This window comes from Saccopteryx leptura, chromosome 1 (genome assembly GCF_036850995.1).
Source record: "Saccopteryx leptura isolate mSacLep1 chromosome 1, mSacLep1_pri_phased_curated, whole genome shotgun sequence".
NCBI classification, from domain to species: domain Eukaryota; kingdom Metazoa; phylum Chordata; class Mammalia; order Chiroptera; family Emballonuridae; genus Saccopteryx; species Saccopteryx leptura.
The window spans coordinates 199,855,443-199,877,992 of NC_089503.1; the positions used below are offsets into that span (position 1 = coordinate 199,855,443).

Below are 22,550 nucleotides of genomic sequence, written 5' to 3' on the forward strand. Positions count from 1 at the left end.
GTTCTGCAGCCATTATATGGAAAACTGCGGAGACACCTCGTTTACATCCCTGAAGCTTTAAGATTGGTTTCTAGGTTACAAATAAGGATAAGGATGCCTAAAGAGGGTGAAGTGACTTTTCCAAAGTCATAGAAGTGAAGTTTGATCTCAGGACTTTCTGACCTAGAACCTGGGCTTTGAACCTACTGTATTATAGGATCTCTCATTATTCTCTTTCATTTCTTTTAAATAAAACTAATACCCAGGGATTTTTTCATTAATTACACTAACTTACTGGAGAAGGTGCTTCATGTAGTTTCCATAAGGCAGTTTCAGAGAAGTGGAAAGATAGATATTTCTTGGACTTAGTTTAAAAAGAATTTTATTTCTCTAGTTCCCTGGTCGGCAAACCGCGGCTCGTGATCCACATGCGGCTCTTTGGCCCCTTGAGTGTGGCTCTTCCACAAAATACCACGTGCGGGCGCTATCTCGATAAGGAATGTACCTACCTATATAGCTTAAGTTTAAAAAATTTGGCTCTCAAAAGAAATTTCAATTGTTGTACTGTTGATATTTGACTCTGTTGACTAATGAGTTTGCCGACCACTGCTCTAGGACAAAGAAAACTGAGAAACATAGTGTGGATTTGGAGTAGGAGTTGTTTGAATTAATAAGAAAAGTTAATCAGTGCCAAATAAACAGGAACCTGACGAGTAAAGAAGAAGTGAATGGGGAAAGACTAGCTAGTGGTTGAAGAATCGCACTTAAGTGTGTGGTGGGAGGTAGGGGTGGACGTATGGGGATTCTTTGTACTGTCTGCTCAGTTCTTCTGTAAGACTTTAACTTTACCCCCCTAACCCCCAGAAAAAAGTCTGTTAATTAAATAAGAGTTTAAAGTCAGCATCACAGACCCAGGCATATTATAGACATTCAGTGAATGTAAGTGAAGTTGACGGCTGGCCCAGGGTACTGTCCTGCACCGTGCAGTGGGGTGGGATGCAGGGAAGGAGGAGGAGGAGGAGAACCAGGGGGAAGATTGCTGTTTCCTTGGTGAGCGCGTTGGAGGAGACCCCTCCTGATTGTATCCACCCCACTCCCCCACCCACTGTCGTGATAGTGGAAAGTTACCGAGAAAAGCCCTGGGAGGAAGTTGGCTGGGGAACCGGATCTGGGGCTGCCTGAGCTTGCCTGTTCACTGCTGTTCTCAGTTGAAGCTTATAAAGGTGTGTGTTGGTTCTGGCCCAAGACCCAGACCCCAACTTTCTAAAGAATACTTTCTTTTAGAGTTTTGGTTATTTTTTTCTTTCACCTTGGGTATAGCTTCTAATTTAGAGTCTCACCAGGAACTATATTCAGTTTTGTGCCTTTTGTGGACTTTAACTCCTTCTCCTTCTATAGGTTTGTTGCTATTTGGGCTCGTCTAGAGTCTTGAGAGCTTTTGAGTTTCTATTTAATTTCCTCCAGGGTTTTTCTTTCTTAACTTTAAGAATTCCCTTGACTTCTCCCAGTAATGTTGTCTAATGAGCCCCTCACACTTCAACTGGCAGTTATTAGCATTGGTACTAAAGACAGATCTGTAGTTTTATTGCTGTTTAAATGGCTGCTAGGAAATAGTAACTGATTATTCTTAGGACAAATGGAATAGTTTATATGCCATTGTCAGTACCACAAAGTGCTGTAGATGTTAAATTGGATTTACTTAAATTTGGCATTATTTGTACACTGTATAAGATGACATGTTAAAGTTCAGACATCCTATATTAAAACTATCGGTTAATAAATATTTTTTAGTAGGGCTTGTATCAGTTGATAAAACAACTGTATGTAAAATATGTCTTGATATGAAAATATTCTATAACATTTGGCTAAGAGCAAAAAATTACAATAATATACACTATAATAACAAGACCTTTAGCAATTGGAATATAAGAAGACCTAGAGAGATTTAGAAAGAGAAGAATGCTTTTAGACTTCTAAGAAGTTTATAACTGAGAAAATTTTATTGGTGGATTGGTTTAATTTTTTATTCATAGATTCCAGTGGAAAGAGATTAGTTATCCTTTCAATCTCATTTTAATAGAATATAATTGGAGTTGAAGTAAATATTACAATTTTGTCTGTAACACTTTAAAAATATTTGTAAATGTTTGCAATTATAACAGTAACTTGAAATTATACATTAAGTACCTTCTGTCTGACACTGTCCATGCTAAACAAAGATGAATTCAATGACTCCTTGCTGTCTATTAGCCCATAATGTAGTGAGTGAGACACTTGACTAAACAAGTGATGCAATGAAATAGGCAACAGTCAGAATCTTGATAAATTTGTGTGTGAGAATTGAGAAACAAGGGTAGGAAGTACCCTAACTACGAAGAGTGAGCATGTGAGGGGAGAGGCAGGTGGAAGGGGGGAGCAGATACTGAATTGGGATTTAGATATGTGGAGTTTGAAGGGCCTTTAAAACAATATGGCAGACAGGTCCCAAAGACTGTTATGAATATGGATTTGGAGTTCAAGAGAGTGGTCATTCTACAAATGAAAGTGTGGAAGTTGAGACAGTGTTTAAATTAAGGTTCTGCATCACAAATAATAAAGGAGATTGAGAGAGAGAAGAGGGTCAGGAATCTAAGGGTTTTGGTGGGCATATGTGCATGTGTACTTGATTGCTGGCTTAAATGTAGTCAGCATGGTGCCTTCACTGTAAGTTCTAAAAAAAATTGTTTTCCTTCTGAGTGAATAAATTGTGAAGAAGGTTTGTATTATGCTTTATTTTTCGTTGACTTTATTGAGGTGACACTGGTCAACACAACTATACAAGTTTCAGGTGCACAATTCCATACACAGATCTGCACACTGTATAGTGTGTTCACCCCCAAGTCACGTCTTTGTCCATCACCACGTACCCCTGTCTTCCCCATGCCCCCCCCCCCCCCAATACTGTTTTGAGAGGAACAGCTTGAGTTCCGTCCCTGACAGCCTTTGTCACTTTATAGGGTTTTTCCTTGGCCAAAGCCTGGCACTTAATGCCTGTTTTCAAACTCTTTGAAGTGCCTTTTCAAAGTGGTCTTCTGTATGTGCTGAAGCTGTTCTTTTTATTAATTTCAAGATCCTTTACTTACATTACATATATGTAATTCTATGTCATGTAAGCTTGAGTTTTTATGAGCATATTCCATAACATTTAACCATAGTTAGAACTCAGGTTAACTTGCCTTCCCTAGACATTTGAGAGCTTATAAAAACTTGATTTAAATTGTAATAGCCAAAAGCAACAGGCAGGTGTCAGACACATTTAAAAAGCCATTGGGAATCCTGGAAGAAACCCAGTAGATTAAAGGGGCAAAATTGCAAGAGTATGAGGTGTAAATATTACCTTTGAATTTGTGACTGATATTGTGTAAAATAATGAAACAATAAAAGATAAGTCGGGTTTAGTTCACAGTAGATTCAACAACTGTTCAAATATTACACGTATTTATGGTATTTCAGTTGTTTTGTAAACTTGATCTCGGCCATGGAAACATGCAAATAACGCCACCCCCAACTAAGGCAACTTATGGTACTTAAGTTACTTTTCATTGTTTTTCTTTTTTTTTTTTTAATAAATTTTTATTAATGTTAATGGGATGACATTAATAAATCAGGGTACATATATTCAAAGAAAACATGTCTAGGTTATCCTGTCATTAAATTATGTTGCATACCCCTTGCCCAGAGTCAGATTGTCCTCCGTCACCCTCTATCTAGTTTTCTCTGTGCCCCTCCCCCCCAACTCTCTCCCTCCCTCCCTCCTGCGTCCTCCCTCCCCCCACCCCTGGTAACCACCACACTCTTTTCCATGTCTCTTAGTCTCGTTTTTATGTTCCACCAATGTATGGAATCATGTAGTTCTTGTTTTTTTCTGATTTACTTATTTCACTCCGTATAATGTTATCAAGATCCCACCATTTTGCTGTAAATGATCTGATGTCATCATTTCTTATGGCTGAGTAGTATTCCATAGTGTATATGTGCCACATCTTCTTTATCCAGTCTTCTATTGAAGGGCTTTTTGGTTGTTTCCATGTCTTGGCCACTGTGTACAATGCTGCAATGAACATGGGGCTACATGGGTCTTTACGTATCAATGTTTCTGAGGTTTTGGGGTATATACCCAGTAGAGGGATTGCTAGGTCATAAGGTAGTTCTATTTGCAGTTTTTTGAGGAACCACCATACTTTCTTCCATAATGGTTGTATTACTTTACAATCCCACCAACAGTGGATGAGAGTTCCCTTTTCTCCGCAGCCTCTCCAACATTTGTTATTACCCGTCTTGTTGATAATAGCTAATCTAACAGGGGTGAGGTGATATCTCATTGCAGTTTTGATTTGCATTTCTCTAATAACTAATGAAGCTGAGCATCTTTTCATATATCTGTTGGCCATTTGTATTTCTTCCTGGGAGAAGTGTCTGTTCATGTTCTCTTCCCATTTTTTTATTGGGTTGTTTGTTTGTTTGTTGTTGAGTTTTATGAGTTCTTTGTAAATTTTGGATATTAGGCCCTTATCTGAGCTGTTGTTTGAAAATATCATTTCCCATTTATTTGGCTGTCTGTTTATTTTGATATCAGTTTCTCTTGCTGAGCAAAAACTTTTTATTCTGATGTAGTCCCATTCATTTATCTTTGCCTTCACTTCTCTTGCCATTGGAGTCAAGTTCATAAAATGTTCTTTAAAACCCAGGTCCATGAGTTTAGTACCTATGTCTTCTTCTATGTACTTTATTGTTTCAGGTCTTATATTTAGGTCTTTGATCCATTTTGAATTAATTTTAGTACACGGGGACAGGCTGTAGTCGAGTTTCATTCTTTTGCATGTGGCTTTCCAGTTTTCCCAACACCATTTGTTGAAGAGGCTTTCTTTTCTCCATTGTGTGTTGTTGGCCCCTTTATCAAAGATTATTTGACCATATATATGTGGTTTTATTTCTGGGCTTTCTATTCTGTTCCATTGGTCTGAGTGTCTATTTTTCTGCCAGTACCATGCTGTTTTGATTATTGTGGCCCTATACTATAGTTTAAAGTCAGGTATTGTAATGCCCCCAGCTTCATTCTTTTTCCTTAGGATTGCTTTGGCTATTCGGGGTTTTTTATAGTTCCATATAAATCTGATGATTATTTGTTCCATTTCTTTAAAAAATGTCATAGAAATTTTGATGGGAATTGCATTAAATTTATATATTACTTTGGGTAATATGGCCATTTTAATTATATTTATTCTTCCTATCCAAGAACAAGGAATATTTTTCCATCTCATTGTGTCTTTTTCTATTTCTCTTCGCAGTGCCTTGTAGTTTTCGTTATATAGGTCCTTTACATTCTTTGTTATGTTTATTCCTAGGTATTTTATTTTTTTTGTTGCAATCGTGAAGGAGATTATTTTTTTGAGTTCGTTTTCTAATATTTCATTGTTGGCATATAGAAAGGCTATGGACTTTTGTATGTTAATTTTGTATCCTGCGACCTTACTGTATTGGTTTATTGTTTCTAGTAATCTTTTTGTGGAGTCCTTCGGGTTTTCGATGTATAGGATCATATCATCAGCAAAAAGTGATACCTTTACTTCTTCTTTTCTGATATGGATGCCTTTTATTTCTTTGTCTTGTCTGATTGCTCTGGCCAGAACTTCTAGCACCACGTTAAATAAGAGTGGAGAGAGTGGACAGCCCTGTCTTGTTCCTGATTTAAGGTGGAAAGTCCTCAGTTTTACGCCATTTAATATGATGTTGGCTGATGGTTTATCATATATGGCCTTTATCATGTTGAGATATTTTCCTTCTATACCCATTTTGTTGAGAGTCTTAAACATAAAATTGTGTTGTATTTTATCAAAAGCCTTTTCTGCGTCTATTGATAAGATCATGTGGTTTTTGTTCTTTGTTTTGTTGATATGGTGTATTACGTTAACCGTTTTACGTATGTTGAACCATCCTTGAGATTCTGGGATGAATCCCACTTGATCATGATGTATTATGTTTTTAATAAGTTGTTGTATTCGATTTGCTAGTATTTTGTTTAGTATTTTAGCATCTGTATTCATTAGAGATATTGGTCTGTAGTTTTCTTTCTTTGTGTCATCCTTGCCAGGTTATGTTGGCCTCATAAAATGTGTTTGGAAGTATTGCTTCTTCTTCAATTTTTTGGAAGACTTTGAATAGAATAGGAACCAAGTCTTCTTTGATTGTTTGATAGAAATCACTAGTATAACCGTCTGGGCCTGGACTTTTATTTTTGGGGAGGTTTTTAATAGTTTTTTCTATTTCCTCCCTGCTGATTGGTCTGTTTAGGCTTTCTGCTTCTTCATGACTCAGTCTAGGAAGGTTGTATTGTTCTAGGAATTTATCCATTTCTTCTAGATTGTTGTATTTGGTGGCATATAGTTTTTCATAGTATTCTACAATAATTCTTTGTATATCTATGATGTCTGTGGTGATCTCTCCTCTTTCATTTTGGATTTTATTTGAGTCCTGTGCCTTTTTTCCTTGGTGAGTCTTGCCAAGGGTTTGTCAATTTTGTTGATCTTTTCAAAGAAACATCTCCTTGTTTTATTGATTTTTTTCTATAGTTTTTCTGTTCTCTATTTTGTTTATTTCTGCTCTGATTTTTATTATCTCCTTTCTTCGGCTGGTTTTGGGTTGTCTTTGTTCTTCTTTTTCTAGTTCCTTAAGGTGTGAAGTTAAGTGGTTTACTTGGGCTCTCTCTTGTTTGTTCATATAGGCCTGAAGTGATATGAACTTCCCTCTTATCACTGCTTTTGCTGAATCCCAGAGATTCTGATATGTCGTATTTTCATTTTCATTTGTCTGTATATATCTTTTGATCTCTGCGCTTATTTCTTCTTTGACCCATTTATTTTTTAGAAGTATGTTGTTTAGTTTCCACATTTTTGTGGGTTTTTCACCCTCTTTTTTGCAGTTGAATTTTAGTTTCAAGGCTTTCTGATCAGAAAATATGCTTGGTACAACTTCGATTTTTCTGAATTTGCTGATGTTGTTTTTGTGGCCCAACATATGGTCAATTCTTGAGAATGATCCATGTACACTGGAGAAAAATGTATACTCAGTCACTTTGGGATGAAATGTCCTGTAGATGTCTGTCATATCCAGGTGCTCTAGTGTTTTGTTTAAGGCCACTATGTCTTTGTTGATTCTCTGTTTGGATGACCGATCTAGAGCCGTCAGCGGTGTATTGAGGTCTCCAAGTATGATTGTATTTTTGTTAGTTTTTGTTTTAAGGTCAATAAGTAGCTGTCTTATATATTTTGGTGCTCCTTGGTTTGGTGCATATATATTAAGGATTGTTATGTCTTCTTGATTCAACTTCCCCTTAATCATTATGAAATGACCATTTTTGTCTCTGAGTACTTTTTCTGTCTTGTAGTCAGCACTATTAGATATGAGTATTGCTACACCTGCTTTTTTTTGGGTGTTGTTTGCTTGGAGTATTGTTTTCCAGCCTTTCACGTTGAATTTGTTTTTATTCTTGTTGCTTAGATGAGTTTCTTGTAGGCAGCAAATCCAACTTTTCTCAAGTTGGATTTTCTTTTGTAATCCATTCTGCTACTCTGTGTCTTTTTATTGGTAAGTTTAATCCATTTACATTTAGTGTAATTATTGACACTTGTGGGTTCCCTATTGCCATATTATAAACTGCTTTCTATTAGTTTTGTATCTTGTTTGATTCTTCTCTTTTGTTTTTCTATCATTTGTTTTTGTTTGTTTGTATTCCATACTTCTTTCCTCTGTTGCTACCTTTTATAAGTCAAGTGTTTTTGTGGTGGTTTTTTCAAGGGTGGTTACCATTAAGTAATGAAAAGGGTACCTACCATATTCATTGTAGTACCCTATCTTATGAGTATTTCTGCACTTCATCATCCTTTGCTACTGTTAATCTTCATCCTTTCTCCCCTTTTTTTCTTTTGTTGTCACAGTTTAAGTTTGGTTTTATTATTTTCTTGGTGGAGCTGCTACTTGTGGTTTTGTTTTCTTTTGTTCTTTGAATCTGGCTGGAAAACCCCCTTTAGTATTTCCTGGAGTGGGGGCTTTCTGCTGATAAATTCTCTCATCTTTTCTGTATTTTCGAATGTTTTTGTATCTCCTTCGTACTTGAAGGAGACTTTGATGGGTATAGTATTCTTGGCTGAAAGTTCCTCTCTTTCAGGGCTTTAAATATTGGGGTCCACTCTCTTCTAGCTTGTAGAGTTTCTGCTGAGAAATCTGATGATAATCTAATAGGCTTTCCTTTATATGTTGTATTCTTCTTTTCCCTGGCTGCCTTGAGAATTTTTTCTTTGTCATTGGTTTGTGTCATCTTCATTATGATGTGCCTTGGAGTGGGTTTGTTGGGGTTAAGAAAACTCGGTGTTCTGTTTGCTTCTTGAATTTGAGGCTTTAGTTCTTTCCACAGGCTTGGGAAGTTCTCATCTATTATTTGTTTGAGTATATTCTCCATTCCATTTTCTTTCTCTTCTCCCTCTGATATACCTATTATTCTTATGTTATTCTTTCTGATGGAGTCAGACAATTCCTGTAGGGCTTTCTCGTTTTTTATTATTTTTGAGTCTCTTTCTTCTTCTCTCTGTTGTGCCTCAAGTTGCTTGTCTTCTATTTCACTAATCCTATCTTCTATCTGGGCTGTTCTATTAACTAAGCTTGTTACCTCGTTTTTCAGCTCGTGAATTGAGTTTTTCATTTCTGTTTGATTTGTTTTTATAGTTTCAATTTCCTTGGTAATATATTCTTTGTGATCGTTGAGTTGTTTTCTGATTTCCCTAAATTGCCTTTCTGTGTTTTCTTGTATATCTCTGAGTATTTTTAAGATTTCTATTTTAAATTCTCTGTCATTTGGCTCCAAGGCTTCTAATATGTTAAATCTTTTTTCCATAGATTTTTCCACATCTATTTGTGTTACCTCTCTATCTTTTGTATCCATAATATTCGATTTCCTTTTTCTTATTGGCATCTGAGGGTGGTAATAAAAAGGAAAAAAAAAAAAGAAAAAGAAGAAGGAAAACACTCCACACACACACAAAAAAGTAATAATTTATTATTTCCCCCTTTTTTCTTTCTTCTCTTCCCTTCCTCTCCCCTCCTTAGGGAAATCTCGTGATGACCTGTGAATTATATTATGCTAAATGGAACAAAAACTGCCTATAACGGAGGGCCTGATTTGGGGTGAAGAGTTCAAGGGGCAAAAAAGGGAGTAGGGACCTACTAAATGCAAAAAAAAAAGGAGAAAATCTTAGACAAGCATAAAATGATTTGCTTGTAAGTGATAGTAATGAGAGGGATAAGAGCGAAACAGAAAAAAGGAGAGAAAAAATAATATTAATTAAAGAAGAAAAAAATAAAAATAATAAGTAAAAATCTGTTGTATTAAGTGGAGCGAAGACTAAATACAATGGAGACCTTGGGTTGGGAGGAATGCTAGTGAGTTAAAAAGCAATGTAAAAAGTACCCAAAATGCCACAAAAACAAATAAAGGAAAACCAAGAACAAAAGCAAAAAAAAAACAAAAAAAAAACTTGAGTCCCAAATTAAATAATTTGTTCGTGATTGAGGATTGAATGGGAGGAAAAGTAAAAGGAGAAAAGAAGAAACAAATAGAAAGGAAAAAATAAGAAAGAGAAAGAACTGAAGGAAGAAAAAAAGGAAAGGAAAAAAAAAACAAAAGGGGAGAGAGTGAGAGTTAATGGTTTTGGAGTGTAACCCTAAAGGAGAGTAAGGATGAAGAAAAGAAATAAAATGTAACACTCATGGGTAGAGTAGTTCAAGAAAAGGGAAGCATAAGATGGGCAGAGAATAAAAGGACGGAGGTGGAGGAAATGCAAATAATAATAAAGGCAAGAAGAAAGAAGAAAGAATGTTTCTTTCATTCTTTTCAACAACAAAGAATTAATGGAACAAGTTATAAAGTTTGTGGATTTTTCTTGATTTTGAGAGGTTAACTTCTTCCTTTTTCTTTTCTCTCCCTCTTCCTGGTCGGTGACTCTGTACCCCAGGCTCTGCCCCTGTGTCTCGCTTAGGTAGGGATTTGCAGTTGATGGGATTCTATGGCAGTGTCATATAATTGGCTTTAGTCTCGCTGGTAGTCAAGGCTTGTTGGCGTTTGCAGAGTCCAACAATGAGAGAGTTTGCTTTCCTGGAGTCTCTCCCCTAGTCTCCCCTTCCTGAATTAGGAGCCTGGTGATCCAGCTATGAGGCTGCCACTGCTTCTGTCTGGGGAGTAAGAGGCTCAAAGAGCTGGGAAATCCCCACTTTATCCTCACTCAGCACAAGGCTCTGGGTAAGGCTCTGGCAGTCAGAGCCTCCAGCGTAATCAGGTGGGGCTGGGAGTCAATTGTTGTCAAGGTGACTGATCAGCGCCTAGCATTCAGTTGGACCACTCAACCCTGGCTTTCCACACTTTGTAGCCTGTTTTGGCTGGGAAGAAGAGGCACTAGTCGCTGCTTGCTGTATAGATCTTAATATCTGCCAAGTCCCTCTTGTTAGCGTATACCCCTGAATATGGAGGCTCTGTCAATCAGAAGTTGCCCCTGCCCCTTTAGCGAGAGGCACTGAAAAATATCACGCCTCTTGTCTTGGATAGCTGAACTGAGAGAGATCTTATCAATTAGAGCCCCGTGGGTGCTCAGATTTCGTGGGTTAAGCTAAATTCAGTGATTGGATCCGCAGCTGTGCTCCAGAAAGTATTTCAGGCTGCCTGCACGCCCCTCCCCCAACGCTTGATTGTTAGCTTGAATGGCTGGGTGAGGTGCCCCGCCCACGGAGATAATCTCCAGAATAGGGAAGACAGCCTTGGCGCCCCTCCTGGACCGCGGCACCGGACGCGCGCGGTCTCTCAGGGCACACCGGTGGCTGGGGACTCTCACTCGCAGTGTGCGGGCCACTGGGGACGCTGGCGGTGCAAGGGACTCTGCGACCGGACCGCAGCACGGGGCGTGCGCATGGTTTCTCAGGGCACCCTGGCGGCCGCTCCCGAGTGTGGGCGGGCAGTTGCATGCGTGGGTTGACTCACCACAGGCGTACTCCCTCCTCGGCTTGAATGAACGTCCGTGTGGTAGTTAGCTTCCTCCACACCCTCAGCTCTGAGCCGTCTCTCAGATTCAAGTGATAACAGTCCTTTCGCTTTCAGTGTGTGTGTGGAACTCCGGAATGGTCCGAGGATAAATTTTTCTGTTTCTAGTTGATAAATTTGTTGAGATTTTGGGGAGATCTGTCGGACACGCTGCTCATGGCGCCATTTTCGTGACATCACTCTCATCATTGTTTTTCTTGATTACCCTTATCTGTGAAGCACTGGTACCTAGACAGGGGGAGTGTGGCAGGCTACACACCACAGCTGTTTGGTAAGTAAACTAGAAAAGAAGTAACTGTCCAGGCGCATTGACCTGGTCTGTTCTGGGTACTCATGCATTACTTTTTGATGAGCAGATGTAGGACACACAGACCGTACAGTACGTTCCTTATTTATGGAGAATTAGACTTTGCCGTTGGCGCTTGATCTGCTCTCACAAATACCTTTGAATTTGGATTGCCAGTTAAAATCTTATGGGCCACATTTCCTGTTTTGTTTTTAAGGACCTGGCGAAAACAGAGGGCATCATAGATTTAGAATAAGTTGTAGGCAGGAACCCAGACCCTGCATTCGAGCCTTCATTTCTGCCGCCTGACTTTTCTAGGCTGGGCATTTCTCTGTCTCTTAGCTCCGTGCCCTCCGGTATTAGGTGAGCTGGGTTAGACCCGGTGACTCCTTTGCCCTCTCTCTGATGACATTCTCCGAGGAGCTCTCTAATACATCTTACCTGTCCTTGTCCCCTGTGCCTCTTGGTGGCCAACCATTCGGGGCATTTTCTCTGATGGTCTGGCGCAGCAAATGGTAAGAGACTTACATCTCAGTTCTGCTGTTTACTGAACTGTGACTTGGTGCAAATTACCCAACCTTTTTACACTTCAAATCTTTTTCTGTAAAGATAAGAATATCTACCTCAGAGGAATGTTTTAAACAGTAAAGGGGAATAATAGATAACAAGCCTTTAGCAAGATTTTATATTAGCTGATGCTACTTGCTGTTTTCTTCTATGTTTAAGAATTGGATATGGCCTGACCTGTGGTGTTGCAGTGAATCAAGCGTTGACCTGCAATGCTGAGGTCGCCGGTTTGAAACCCTGGGCTTTCCTGGTCAAGGCACCTATGGGAGTTGATGTTTCCTGATCCCTCCTCCCCTGCTTGCTCGCTCTCTCTCTAAAATGAATAAAGTCTTAAAAATTAAAAAATAAAATAGTAATTTAAGAAAAATTGGATGTGTATTTGATTGCAAATGGAACAAAAAATATAACAGTCGGCCCTGGCCAGTTGGCTCAGTGGTAGAGTGTCAGCCTGGCGTGCAGGAGTCCCGGGTTCGATTCCCGACCAGGGCACACAGGAGAAGCGCCCATCTGCTTCTCCACCCCTCCGCCTCTCCTTCCTCTCTGACCTTCTCTTCCCTTCCTGCAGCCAGAGCTCCATTGGAGCAAAGTTGGCCTGGGCACCGAGGATGGCTGTGTGGCCTCTGCCTCAGGCGCTAGAATGGCTCTGGTTGCAACAGAGCGACGCCCCAGATGGGCAGAGCATTGCCCCCCTGGTGGGCATGCCAGGTGGATCCCGGTTGGGTGCATGCGGGGGTGTCTGACTGCCTTCCCGTTTCCAACTTCAAAAAATACAAAAAAAAAAATAAAAAAAAAATATATATATATATATGTATGTATGTATGTATGTATGTATGACAGTCCAGTTTAGGTTCCCTTAAGTTTTGCATTAGTGTTAGAATAAAGTATAGTATATATTGAAACTGAATTTAATCCTTTATAACTGTGTACCAGAACACAGTGATTTTTGGCAGTTTGAACTTCAAACTCAAAATAACCTTTCTGGGTGGTACTGCCTTGACCTTATAGGATCTGGATTCATGTCACATCTCACTGTAGCTGCTGGGGTCACATTTTGCAGGTAGTATTCTATCAGTGTGAAGTTCTGAACAAAATCGCACGTTCTTCAGAGGCCCTGTTGAAGTGTTTTACTACTGCTGTAGCCTGCTCGTAATTATTCCAATGCAGACTTTCTTCATAGGGCTAAATTCTTAGGTTAGACTTTCAAATGGTTGAGTTTTTGTTTTTCCTCTTTTTCTTTGTTTTGTTTTTAGAGAAAGAGCATTGTTGCCTCTCAGGTTTCTGATAGCTGCCTCTGTGCAGTGCTGGAGTGACCCTTGCTAGGTGAGGCTACTTGCCACATTCCCCGTGTACACCAGAGTACCAGGTCTGTTTGCCTGTATGTCAGACATTTAACATGTATTGATCTCCTTGTTACCACTAGCAGGCTATTGGCAGTGTGTTCTCCGAGATCAGGGATGCTTGAAATTTTGTGTTTTTTGGGACTGATGGTTCGGGTCATCTTTTTTAGAGCCACGGTCTGTGGAGAAGAGTATCATCTCTAGATCCTTTAACTGCTTCCCTTCAGTTAAGCCTGATGACTAGAAAGCAGTATAAGTGCACTGAATGTATTGCCTACTTGAAGAAATGTCTTCACTGGAGAACTATTTTACAGCACGCCCTAGACTCTATGGACATTTGCTATAAGAACAATAACAATAATACGTATAGAGTTGGCATGGTAATAATTATAAAACAAACAACATGAACACTAGCAATTCCTTTCTGATTTATTATCAGGCCATACTGGCCTGATTGCTCACCCTAAACTGAATAAATTCTGCATAAACATTTCTTACCCCTTCCTTACTTTCTCCCCTCCAATTCCTCCCTAGCAAGAACCCATTCTTCTAATTATCTAAAGCTTATTTATTGAGTGGGCCTTGAATTTTGTAATATTGTTCAATTTCTGAACTCTTTGTTCACAGTCCCCTTTGGTTAAAAGTGTAGTTTATCGTATGTAAATGAATAGTAGCTGCTTTGTTTATTTGACTTTCTTTTATATATTATGAATGGTCAGGCCTTGTTCTGCACTGTAGTGCAGGACTGTAAAAATGATCATGAGAGGTGAAAGCATGCAGAAATGGTCTTAATGACCAATGGGGAAAAGTGCAACTTCTCCATGACCTTTACAAATTTGGCAGAACATTAAGAACTGATTCTTGTTTATGAATGTGTAAGGTAGTGCATTCGACTGTATGACAGTTTTCTTGCTGGTCTTTCTGCTTCCAAACCATCTCTGCAGCCCCACCTCTCATACGTACCTTGACAGTGTAGCTCTCCGTTCTATGATCATACTACAGTTTATTCACTTTTATATTAACTTTTCGATTTTTTTTAGGTTTATTTTTTGTCACCATAAACAGTGGTTCAGTAATATTCTTGTTCATTGAACTAGAGGTTCTTGTCATTGGTCATCTTACACATTATCAGGTACTTTGAAGTTGCTTGTTGGCCAGTTGGCACATCCGTTAATGTGTGGACTGATCATTTACATGGGACAGAGCATGAATCTCGTTCAAAATGAGGTTTGTGTGTGTTTGTAGAGTGAGAAACACACACACACACACACACAGCATCTGTGGGATGTGAAGTGTGTGGGGAAAGGGTATCCGTGGGAGACGGATGCTGGGAAGAACCGTGAGTTTAGTGAGAGACAGTTTCCACAGTTAAGAAGGACAGCTGGCGTTGTAGGACAGCCTCATCCCAGGATCTAAAGGACATAGTTGTGGTTCTCAGGATAGCAGGATTATTTATTTATTTATTTATTTAATTATTTGTATTTCTTTGAAGTGAGAAGCAGAGAGATAGACTCCCACATGTGCCCGAGCATGCCCACCAGGAGGTGATGCTTAGCTCATCTGGGCTGTTGCTCTGCTGCAACTGGAGCCATTCTAGCGCCTGAGGCAGAGGCTGTGGAGCCATCCTTAGTGCCTGGGCCAACTTTGTTCCAATGGAGCCTTGGCTGCGGGGAGGGAAGAGAGAGACAGAGAGGAAGGAGAGGGGGAAGGGGGAAGAAGCAGATGGACGCTTCTCCTGTGTGCCCTGGCTGGTAATAGAACCCGGGACTTCTACACGCTGGGCTATCACTCTACCACTGAGCCAACTGGCCAGGGCCAGAATGCATCTTTGAATTATTTATATGTAGTATATCACTAGGAGACCAACCACTTTTATAGGGATTTTTCTGTTGATGGCTGGTTACTAAAAATTGATAGAATTTTGTTAGAAAAACTTCAGACCTTTCATCCTTGGTACCCCTTCTAAAATATCTGGGCACAAGAAAAGAGATTTTTCTTCACCCGAATGAAGTGCCAGTATCTAAAGAATATCAGACATAGGCTGAGTGAATAGACACTTTCAAGGGTGACAATATATGAGTGTCACTGTCATGACAATATACATGACACTGTCATGGTCCTGAGAACTTGATCCACAAGAGTGGTCTCTGGTCAGGGCAGTGGCTGAGAAGAGCATGTTTGGCCCTGGAGACTCTATAGTCAGTGTCTCTCTAGCCAACTGAAGTGAGAGCCGACAGCTTGACAGTGGTGATTATTTTGACAACACTCAGGGAAATACTGTAACATCATGTGGGGACCCCCATTGCATTTCCGGAGCTGGCTGTAGAGTCAAGAAGAGTAAGTAGCCTTGAGGTCTGTTTATCTAGTGGACTTCCACACTGACTAGTGGACCCACTTAGAACAGTGCCTGAGAGCTCATTCTGTTCTCTGCTGGTCTTCTGGATTCAACTGCTTCATCCTCACTGCCTAGCACCGTGCCTGGTAAGGGTGACAATGTGGGCGACGGGTAGACAGATGAACAAGACATTTATGGTCACAGCCTTTCCTTTGTATCGATGTTGTAGTTCTTAGAACATGAAATGGTTTTAGTTTTTGAGATATAAATAACACCCAGTGAGAATAAGCATGCTAAAGGAACTAATTTAATTCCAAGCAGACTTTTGGGTCTCCTTTTTTTCTTTTATGTATGTATTTGCTCTTTCCTTGAAAGACGTTCACTTGGTCACGTTACAAAGAACTGAACAGTTGTTTTCTTCTCGTGCAGGGGCCTGAATTAATGAATAAGTACGTTGGTGAGTCTGAGAGAGCTGTGAGAGAGGTGAGGAGATGACGGCGCACGGAGACCTCTGTGACTGTGTCCTCTGGACACTCTCCATTTTGCTTTGGGTGGCAGATTTTGAAATTTCCAAATCTAAATTCTAGTGGTATATTTTGTTCTTTAGGCAAATATTATCTTATTATTTAAAAATTTTGATCATCTACAACAGTGGTTTTCAACCTTTTTACATTTGGGGACCAGTGAAAATGGGAGAATTATTTCGGGTACCACTAAGGCAGAAATCACCCTGCGCATAAGTGAATTTGACTAAGGTCATTGGGTCTGTAATCCTCATATGACATCAGGATGGTTAACTCTTGCTGACCGGCGTGAAATTTCTGGCGGACCAGTTCACAAACTTGCAGTTGAAAAATTAATCTACAATACTTTGTTTTTAAGCCCCATAGTATTACCACCCTTTAGTTTTTCCAAATTTTTTAAACAGCTACCGGCATTTTATTTTTTTAAAAAGGATATGTCTATACATACAAAGAACATGTGATCTCAGAAAGATTTAAATCTTTTAAACGAGGTAGTCCTTTAAATTGAATAAGCTTAGTATGTGAAAATGTCACTGTACTCTCCTGTTTCACTTCTTTCCCTTTGCATGGGGATTTAGACAATGCCTTCCCCTGCCTCTGAGTTCTGAAGCCTGTGCCTGTTAGGCCACCTCTCCGTATTGCAGAAGCTACACGTGCTAAGCTCGTGTACAGTCAGGGCACTGGAGTCGGGTAGCGCCAGCAGTTTAATCACAAGCTTGACTTCCCCAAGCGGAGGTGGCTGACTCACAAGGCGCCCTGTGTCCTCACAGAAGCTAAGCAAGGAAAAAACACTCAAATAGCAGTGGAGTTACAGTCTCCACTTGTGAAATAAATGCCTGAGTATTAGAAGTTGGAACACTTTAGTTTTCAACTGAAAATTTTAAGTTACTTTTTGTCTTTTTTTCCTTAAAATGTAGATGATGATAATTGTATAAAACATTAATTGATAATAACAGCCTCATCATTGATTCCAATGATGTTTATTAATATTAATGTTTGGTACTTGTGTATTTTTGTGATGAGAAAATGGAGGCCTAGGTTACAGGTAGCACATGCGTGGGTTTCTTTCTGCTCATGCTGACTTTTTCTTTTTTTTTTTTTTCTGAAGCTGGAAACGGGGAGAGACAGTCAGACAGACTCCCCCATGCGCCTGACCAGGATCCACCCGGCACGCCCACCAGGGGTGATGCTCTGCCCACCAGGGGGCGATGCTCTGCCCTTCCGGGGGTTCGCTCTGCCGCGACCAGAGCCACTCCAGCACCTGGGGCAGAGGCCAAGGAGCCATCCCCAGCGCCCGGGCCATCTTTGCTCCAATGGAGCCTTGGCTGCGGGAGGGGAAGAGAGAGACAGAGAGGAAAGAGGTGGGGGGGTGGAGAAGCAAATGGGCGCTTCTCCTATGTGCCCTGGCCGGGAATCGAACCCAGGTCCCCCGCACGCCAGGCCGACGCTCTACCGCTGAGCCAACCGGCCAGGGCATGCTGACTTTTTCTAGCCCATTCCTCATGTCACCTTCATGGCTACCTGGCCAGTCTGTGATGCTGATCAGATTGACTTCGGGTCTGACCAGCCTATTTTGGCCATTTTTCTTGTCCTGGCTTTACATTAGCTATTCCTTTCCCATAAAGTTCATGGATAAAGCATGTGGCTTTCCAGTTTATGGGTATTTTATATGTTAAATTATGGTTGCTTTTACACATTTATGGTTTTCTTTTTAAATGTGTGTTTATGATAGCAATTATACCTATCATATACTGAGCTCTTACTATGCATTAAGCATTGTGCATTATTTTTTTATTCAATTTTTAAAATAATCTTTTAAAAAAGTTTTTGTTATTGGTTGATTGATTTTAGCAAAAGAGGAAGGGAGGAAGAGAGAGAGAGAGAGAGAGAAAGAGAGACAAGAAAGTTGACCTGTTCCTGTATGTGCCTTGACCAGGGATCGAACCGACACCCTCTGCACTTGGGAACAATGCTCTGACCAATTGAGCTATCTGGCCAGGGTTAAAATAATCTTGTGAAGCTGGCATTTATCATTATCTGCATTTGATAGATACTGAAATTGAAGTTCAGAGAATTTACCCACTCAAGGTCACACAGCTACTAAAATGGTGGAGTTGGGATTTTAGATGAGACTGTCTGACTGCTTAACCACACTGCTGCCGACAGACAGACGTCTGTGGGTGCCTGTTGTCTGTGTGCAGTGGTATATCCATCTAGTACAGGTTATAGACAGAATGATCATGGTGATTGTCTTGTACATAATAGACTCTAAACAGTCTGCAAACTAAAACCGATAACAGAGTTTTTTGGAGTTTCCTGATCTTTACTTTTCTGATCTTACTAATGTGTTGTTCTTTCCACCAGCTCTTCCGCAAGGCGAGAGCAGTGGCTCCTTCCATTATTTTCTTTGATGAACTGGATGCCCTCGCGGTGGAAAGGGGCAGGTAAGCAATACGCCACAGGGCTGCTGCTCACCGTCAGCATTTCTTATACCAGCGCTATCTGCTAGTACATTGGGCCTAAAAGAAAAAATTTTTCAATATATGTAGTTTTTTCTCTTATACCCATTAAATACTTTATGTATATAATTTCACATACAATTAAAAAAAAAGACACTGATATCCAACTGGGGCATTTGAATGAATTTTTAGAGTTTACTATCTATAGAGACCTCAGCACTGTCTGTCAAAATTTAAGTTGTTATAAATATATGATTCAAATTATAGACAAAGCTTAATTAAGCAAATATAGTGATACAGTAGAATCCGTACATAATGCTGTTAGAGGAAATGGCACCTAGAGGCTTTTAGAATACATAAAAGATGTTATTGCACAGATTTTAGTATTCTCTGGACTAAATCTCATTTCTAGAATATAATCAGATACAATAGAGCAAAAATTAGTATTAATAGTTTGTTCCTGAACCTCAGGCAATAAAGAATTTCATAGTATTTTAAATATATAATCATATATATATGATTTTAGCGAGAGAGGAAGGGTGAAAGAAAACAGGAACATAGATCTGTTCCTGTATGTGCCCTGACCAGGGATCAAACCAACCACCTCTGAACTATATGGAAGTATGATTTTTTTTCCTACAATACTTAGATGTCCTTTAAGGCACATGTACAAGTACTTCATGTTGGCGTATGTTAATTTGTATGCCTTGTTCATAGCTTCCTGATGCATATAAGGATTATAAAAGCTCGCTGATGGTAAGTCGGTGACGGCAGAGGGCACCATGTGAGCCCCAGGGGCAGAGTCAGTAAGAAGCAATGCGGCGCTCCCCCTTCCTGGGTAGTCACACTGCCTCCTGGAGAAGAGAGTGAACTGGCATTAGGAAACTTCCTGAGGGAGCCTGCCCTGCCCTCCCCGCCCAGTCTGCTCTCCCCTCCCCTCCCCCCTGCCCTGCTCTCCTCCCCTACCTGCCCCACCCTCACCTTCCTGCCCTCCTCCCCCGCCTGCCCTGCCCTCCCCCCTGCCCTGCTCTCTTCCCCCGCCTGCCCTGCCCTCCCCCATACCCCCCCTGCCTGCCCTGCTCTCCCCCCCTGCCCTGCTCTCCCCCCCTGCCCTGCTCTCCCCCCTGCCCTGCTCTCCCCAGCCTGCCTGCTCCCCTGTGGATGCCTGCAGGTTCTTTTGTTTTATGAGTTCAAGTACTTGGGCCCTTTCATTACTTCTGAGCTGAGATGGCATCAAAGATGCCAATAGTTCAAGTGCAGCTTAACAACAGGAGAAGAAAAGGAAGCCAGAGCAGTTAGCTGAAGCAGTGTGACCTGCCACAGTCATATGTGACATTAGGGACATCTATTTTTAGAGCTTAAAAAGGAACAGTGTTTTTAAATATGAACCAGATGGGAGATGGAATATGTAGCAGATTCTCATAAAATGCTTTTGAAATAAAATAGTGTGAGAGACCAGATAAGATACTTGGTAGAAATACCCTGTTTTTGCAGGCAGTTTGGCTCAGTAGGAACTTGTTAAAGTATCAGAGATGCTAATGATTTGCAGCCTCTGGGTACCATTTCCTCTGATAGCATTCGTCATATTCTGTACTGTGTACCTCCTTCCTTCAGTGGTTCATTCAAATTAAGTACAAATGAATTCTATACACTTTTGTTTGTATAGAAAATTTTGGGTCAAAAGTTATTTGACATCTCAGAAAACAAAGATGAGACTGGTAAAGCAAACGTAACACTACTGGTCCAAAGTAGACAGTTTTGATTGTACTTCAGTTGTAGTGAGTCTCATATAGTTTATTTTTTATAGCCATAAGAATCTCATAGAGTGCTATCATATATGCAGGGTTTCTTTTTCCTAATTTTGTTATGGGCCAACATTGCCCAGAAAATGACTGTTTTATCTAATTAGATTGCTATTACCTTAAAGGTAAAACAAATAAAACCTCCCCATGTATGTTGTATGTTGTTGTTCTTTAGCTGTTTAAAGATGGAAATGAAACAGCTACTGATGGATGCCAAAAATACACAATTTTTAAGATACTAAACCAATTTTATATATATTTTTAAAGAAATGAAAAACAGGAAAATAAAAAATTCCATCAACTGGAAGACATTTCTACATAATATTGGGCTGTAGAATAGTCATTGCTTTCATTTGTTCAAGCAATAACATTTAGATCAAACCCATATCACTAGTTCAAAAATGACAGTGGATAAAGACTTTTTCTTCTTATCAAAGTTTCAATTTCCAAACTTAAGATGTCTAACAAATTGAGCAGGGAACTGTCATATATACATACTAGTTAGTCCTTACTATCCTGTGCATGTTAAACAATTATTTTGACTATTTCAGGTGACTCAAATTACTCAAATTAGACATGAAACAGAGGGTTGCAGACAGCACATTGTAAATAGAACAGAGATAACTATAGTAATTGCCTAGCTTTCGAAATATTTGTCTTTCAGACAAAGAGATATTTTTTCCCATACTTATAAAAGTGTCTAATTACAACCACTAATTTCTCTTCTTCCTGCCCATTTAAATTTCTTTGGGACTTGAAAAAATAAATCAGCCTTATATTGATTTCTCTTTATCTGCCTGACCATTTAAATCAGGGGTAGTCAACCTTTTTATACCTACTGCCCACTTTTGTATCTCTGTTAGTAGTAAAATTTTCTAACCGCCCACTGGTTCCACAGTAATGGCGATTATAAAGTAGGGAAGTAACTTTACTTTATAAAATTTATAAAGCAGAGTTACAGCAAGTTAAAGCATATAATAATAATTACTTACCAAGTACTTTATGTCGCTAAGTTTGGCAGAATAAATCTTTATAAAACAACTTACTATAGTTAAATCTATCTTTTTATTTATATCTATATTTTGGTTGCTCCGCTACCACCCACCATGAAAGCTGGAACGCCCACTAGGGGGCGGTAGGGACCAGGTTGACTACTACTGATAAATTATGGTTGTTTTGTTTAAGATTTTTTTGTCTTCATATTGGGAGTTGGAGTAAATGTAAAATTTCTTCTGCAAATTGTTTCAGTTATCTCCATAAAATTTGGGAAAATTGAAAGTGCTGTATAAAGTAGCTCTTTGGAAAACAGGTAATATGGGAGGAAGTAAGGCTCAGAAGTAGGGAAGGGATTTGAATTATACCTGACTAATTGTGTGAGGTAATACTCATTTAGAAACTTTTAAGGGTTTTACAGATATAGAAAAAGCTCACAAGAAGGCCTCTGTGTTAATGCAAAGGAGGATATTATATAGGTGACAATCGGCTTAGGGACTCGGCCCCACCTCCCAGCTAGTTTATTTATTACCTTTGTCAAGGTTTGTAGGGGTAGGGGAGAGCGAGCTGGGCAGTCTTAGGCAGCAGCCCTTCCCCCAGAAATGTCTCCATATTCTCCTGGCCTGGCTCCTATCACAGAGGACATGGCCACTGGCTGTCCTGGAGACTCCTAGAGCAGCTTCCTCTGTCACCCACCCTCTCAGTCAAGCTCATCACCGCCACTGCATGCTGGTAGTGCCAGACTTCAAGCAGACTAGAGAGGTTTGGGGCTGGGAACATACCTCTGGAACTTAGAGTCCCTGAGTGGAGAGACCCATCTTGTTTACTTAAGTAACTTCTAAATAATGTGACTCCCTGTTTTTGGAGTGACTCCCTATTGTCACCTACCATGTTGTGGCTTTTTGCTGTATTATCTTCAGATTATAACAACAGCCATGGGAGGTGTAGGCCCTGTTCCCACTTCCACATCACAGGTGAGGCACTTTAGGCATTTAGATGTGTAAACACCTCACTCGGGTTACTTATCGCTAGTAGCAGAGCTGGGGTTTAAATTCAGGTATTTCCACTCCAGAGCAGACACTCTGGGCCACTTTTTGACTTGACTACCACACCACAGATTCCAGGATTCCAAATCTTAAGTAGTTAACT

General features: G+C 40.0%; 1 protein-coding gene across 2 annotated transcripts in view; it reads left to right on the forward strand.

Moving 5' to 3' along the window:
• Nucleotides 1-22,550, forward strand: part of AFG2A (AFG2 AAA ATPase homolog A) — a 278,970-nt gene that overhangs the window by 74,092 nt on the left and 182,328 nt on the right. For both annotated transcript variants that reach the window (XM_066384859.1, XM_066384866.1), the window contains exons 12-13: nt 16,053-16,106; nt 18,512-18,591. In XM_066384859.1, coding sequence (XP_066240956.1) covers nt 16,053-16,106; nt 18,512-18,591 — 134 coding nt within the window. The remainder of the gene's footprint in view (nt 1-16,052; nt 16,107-18,511; nt 18,592-22,550) is intronic.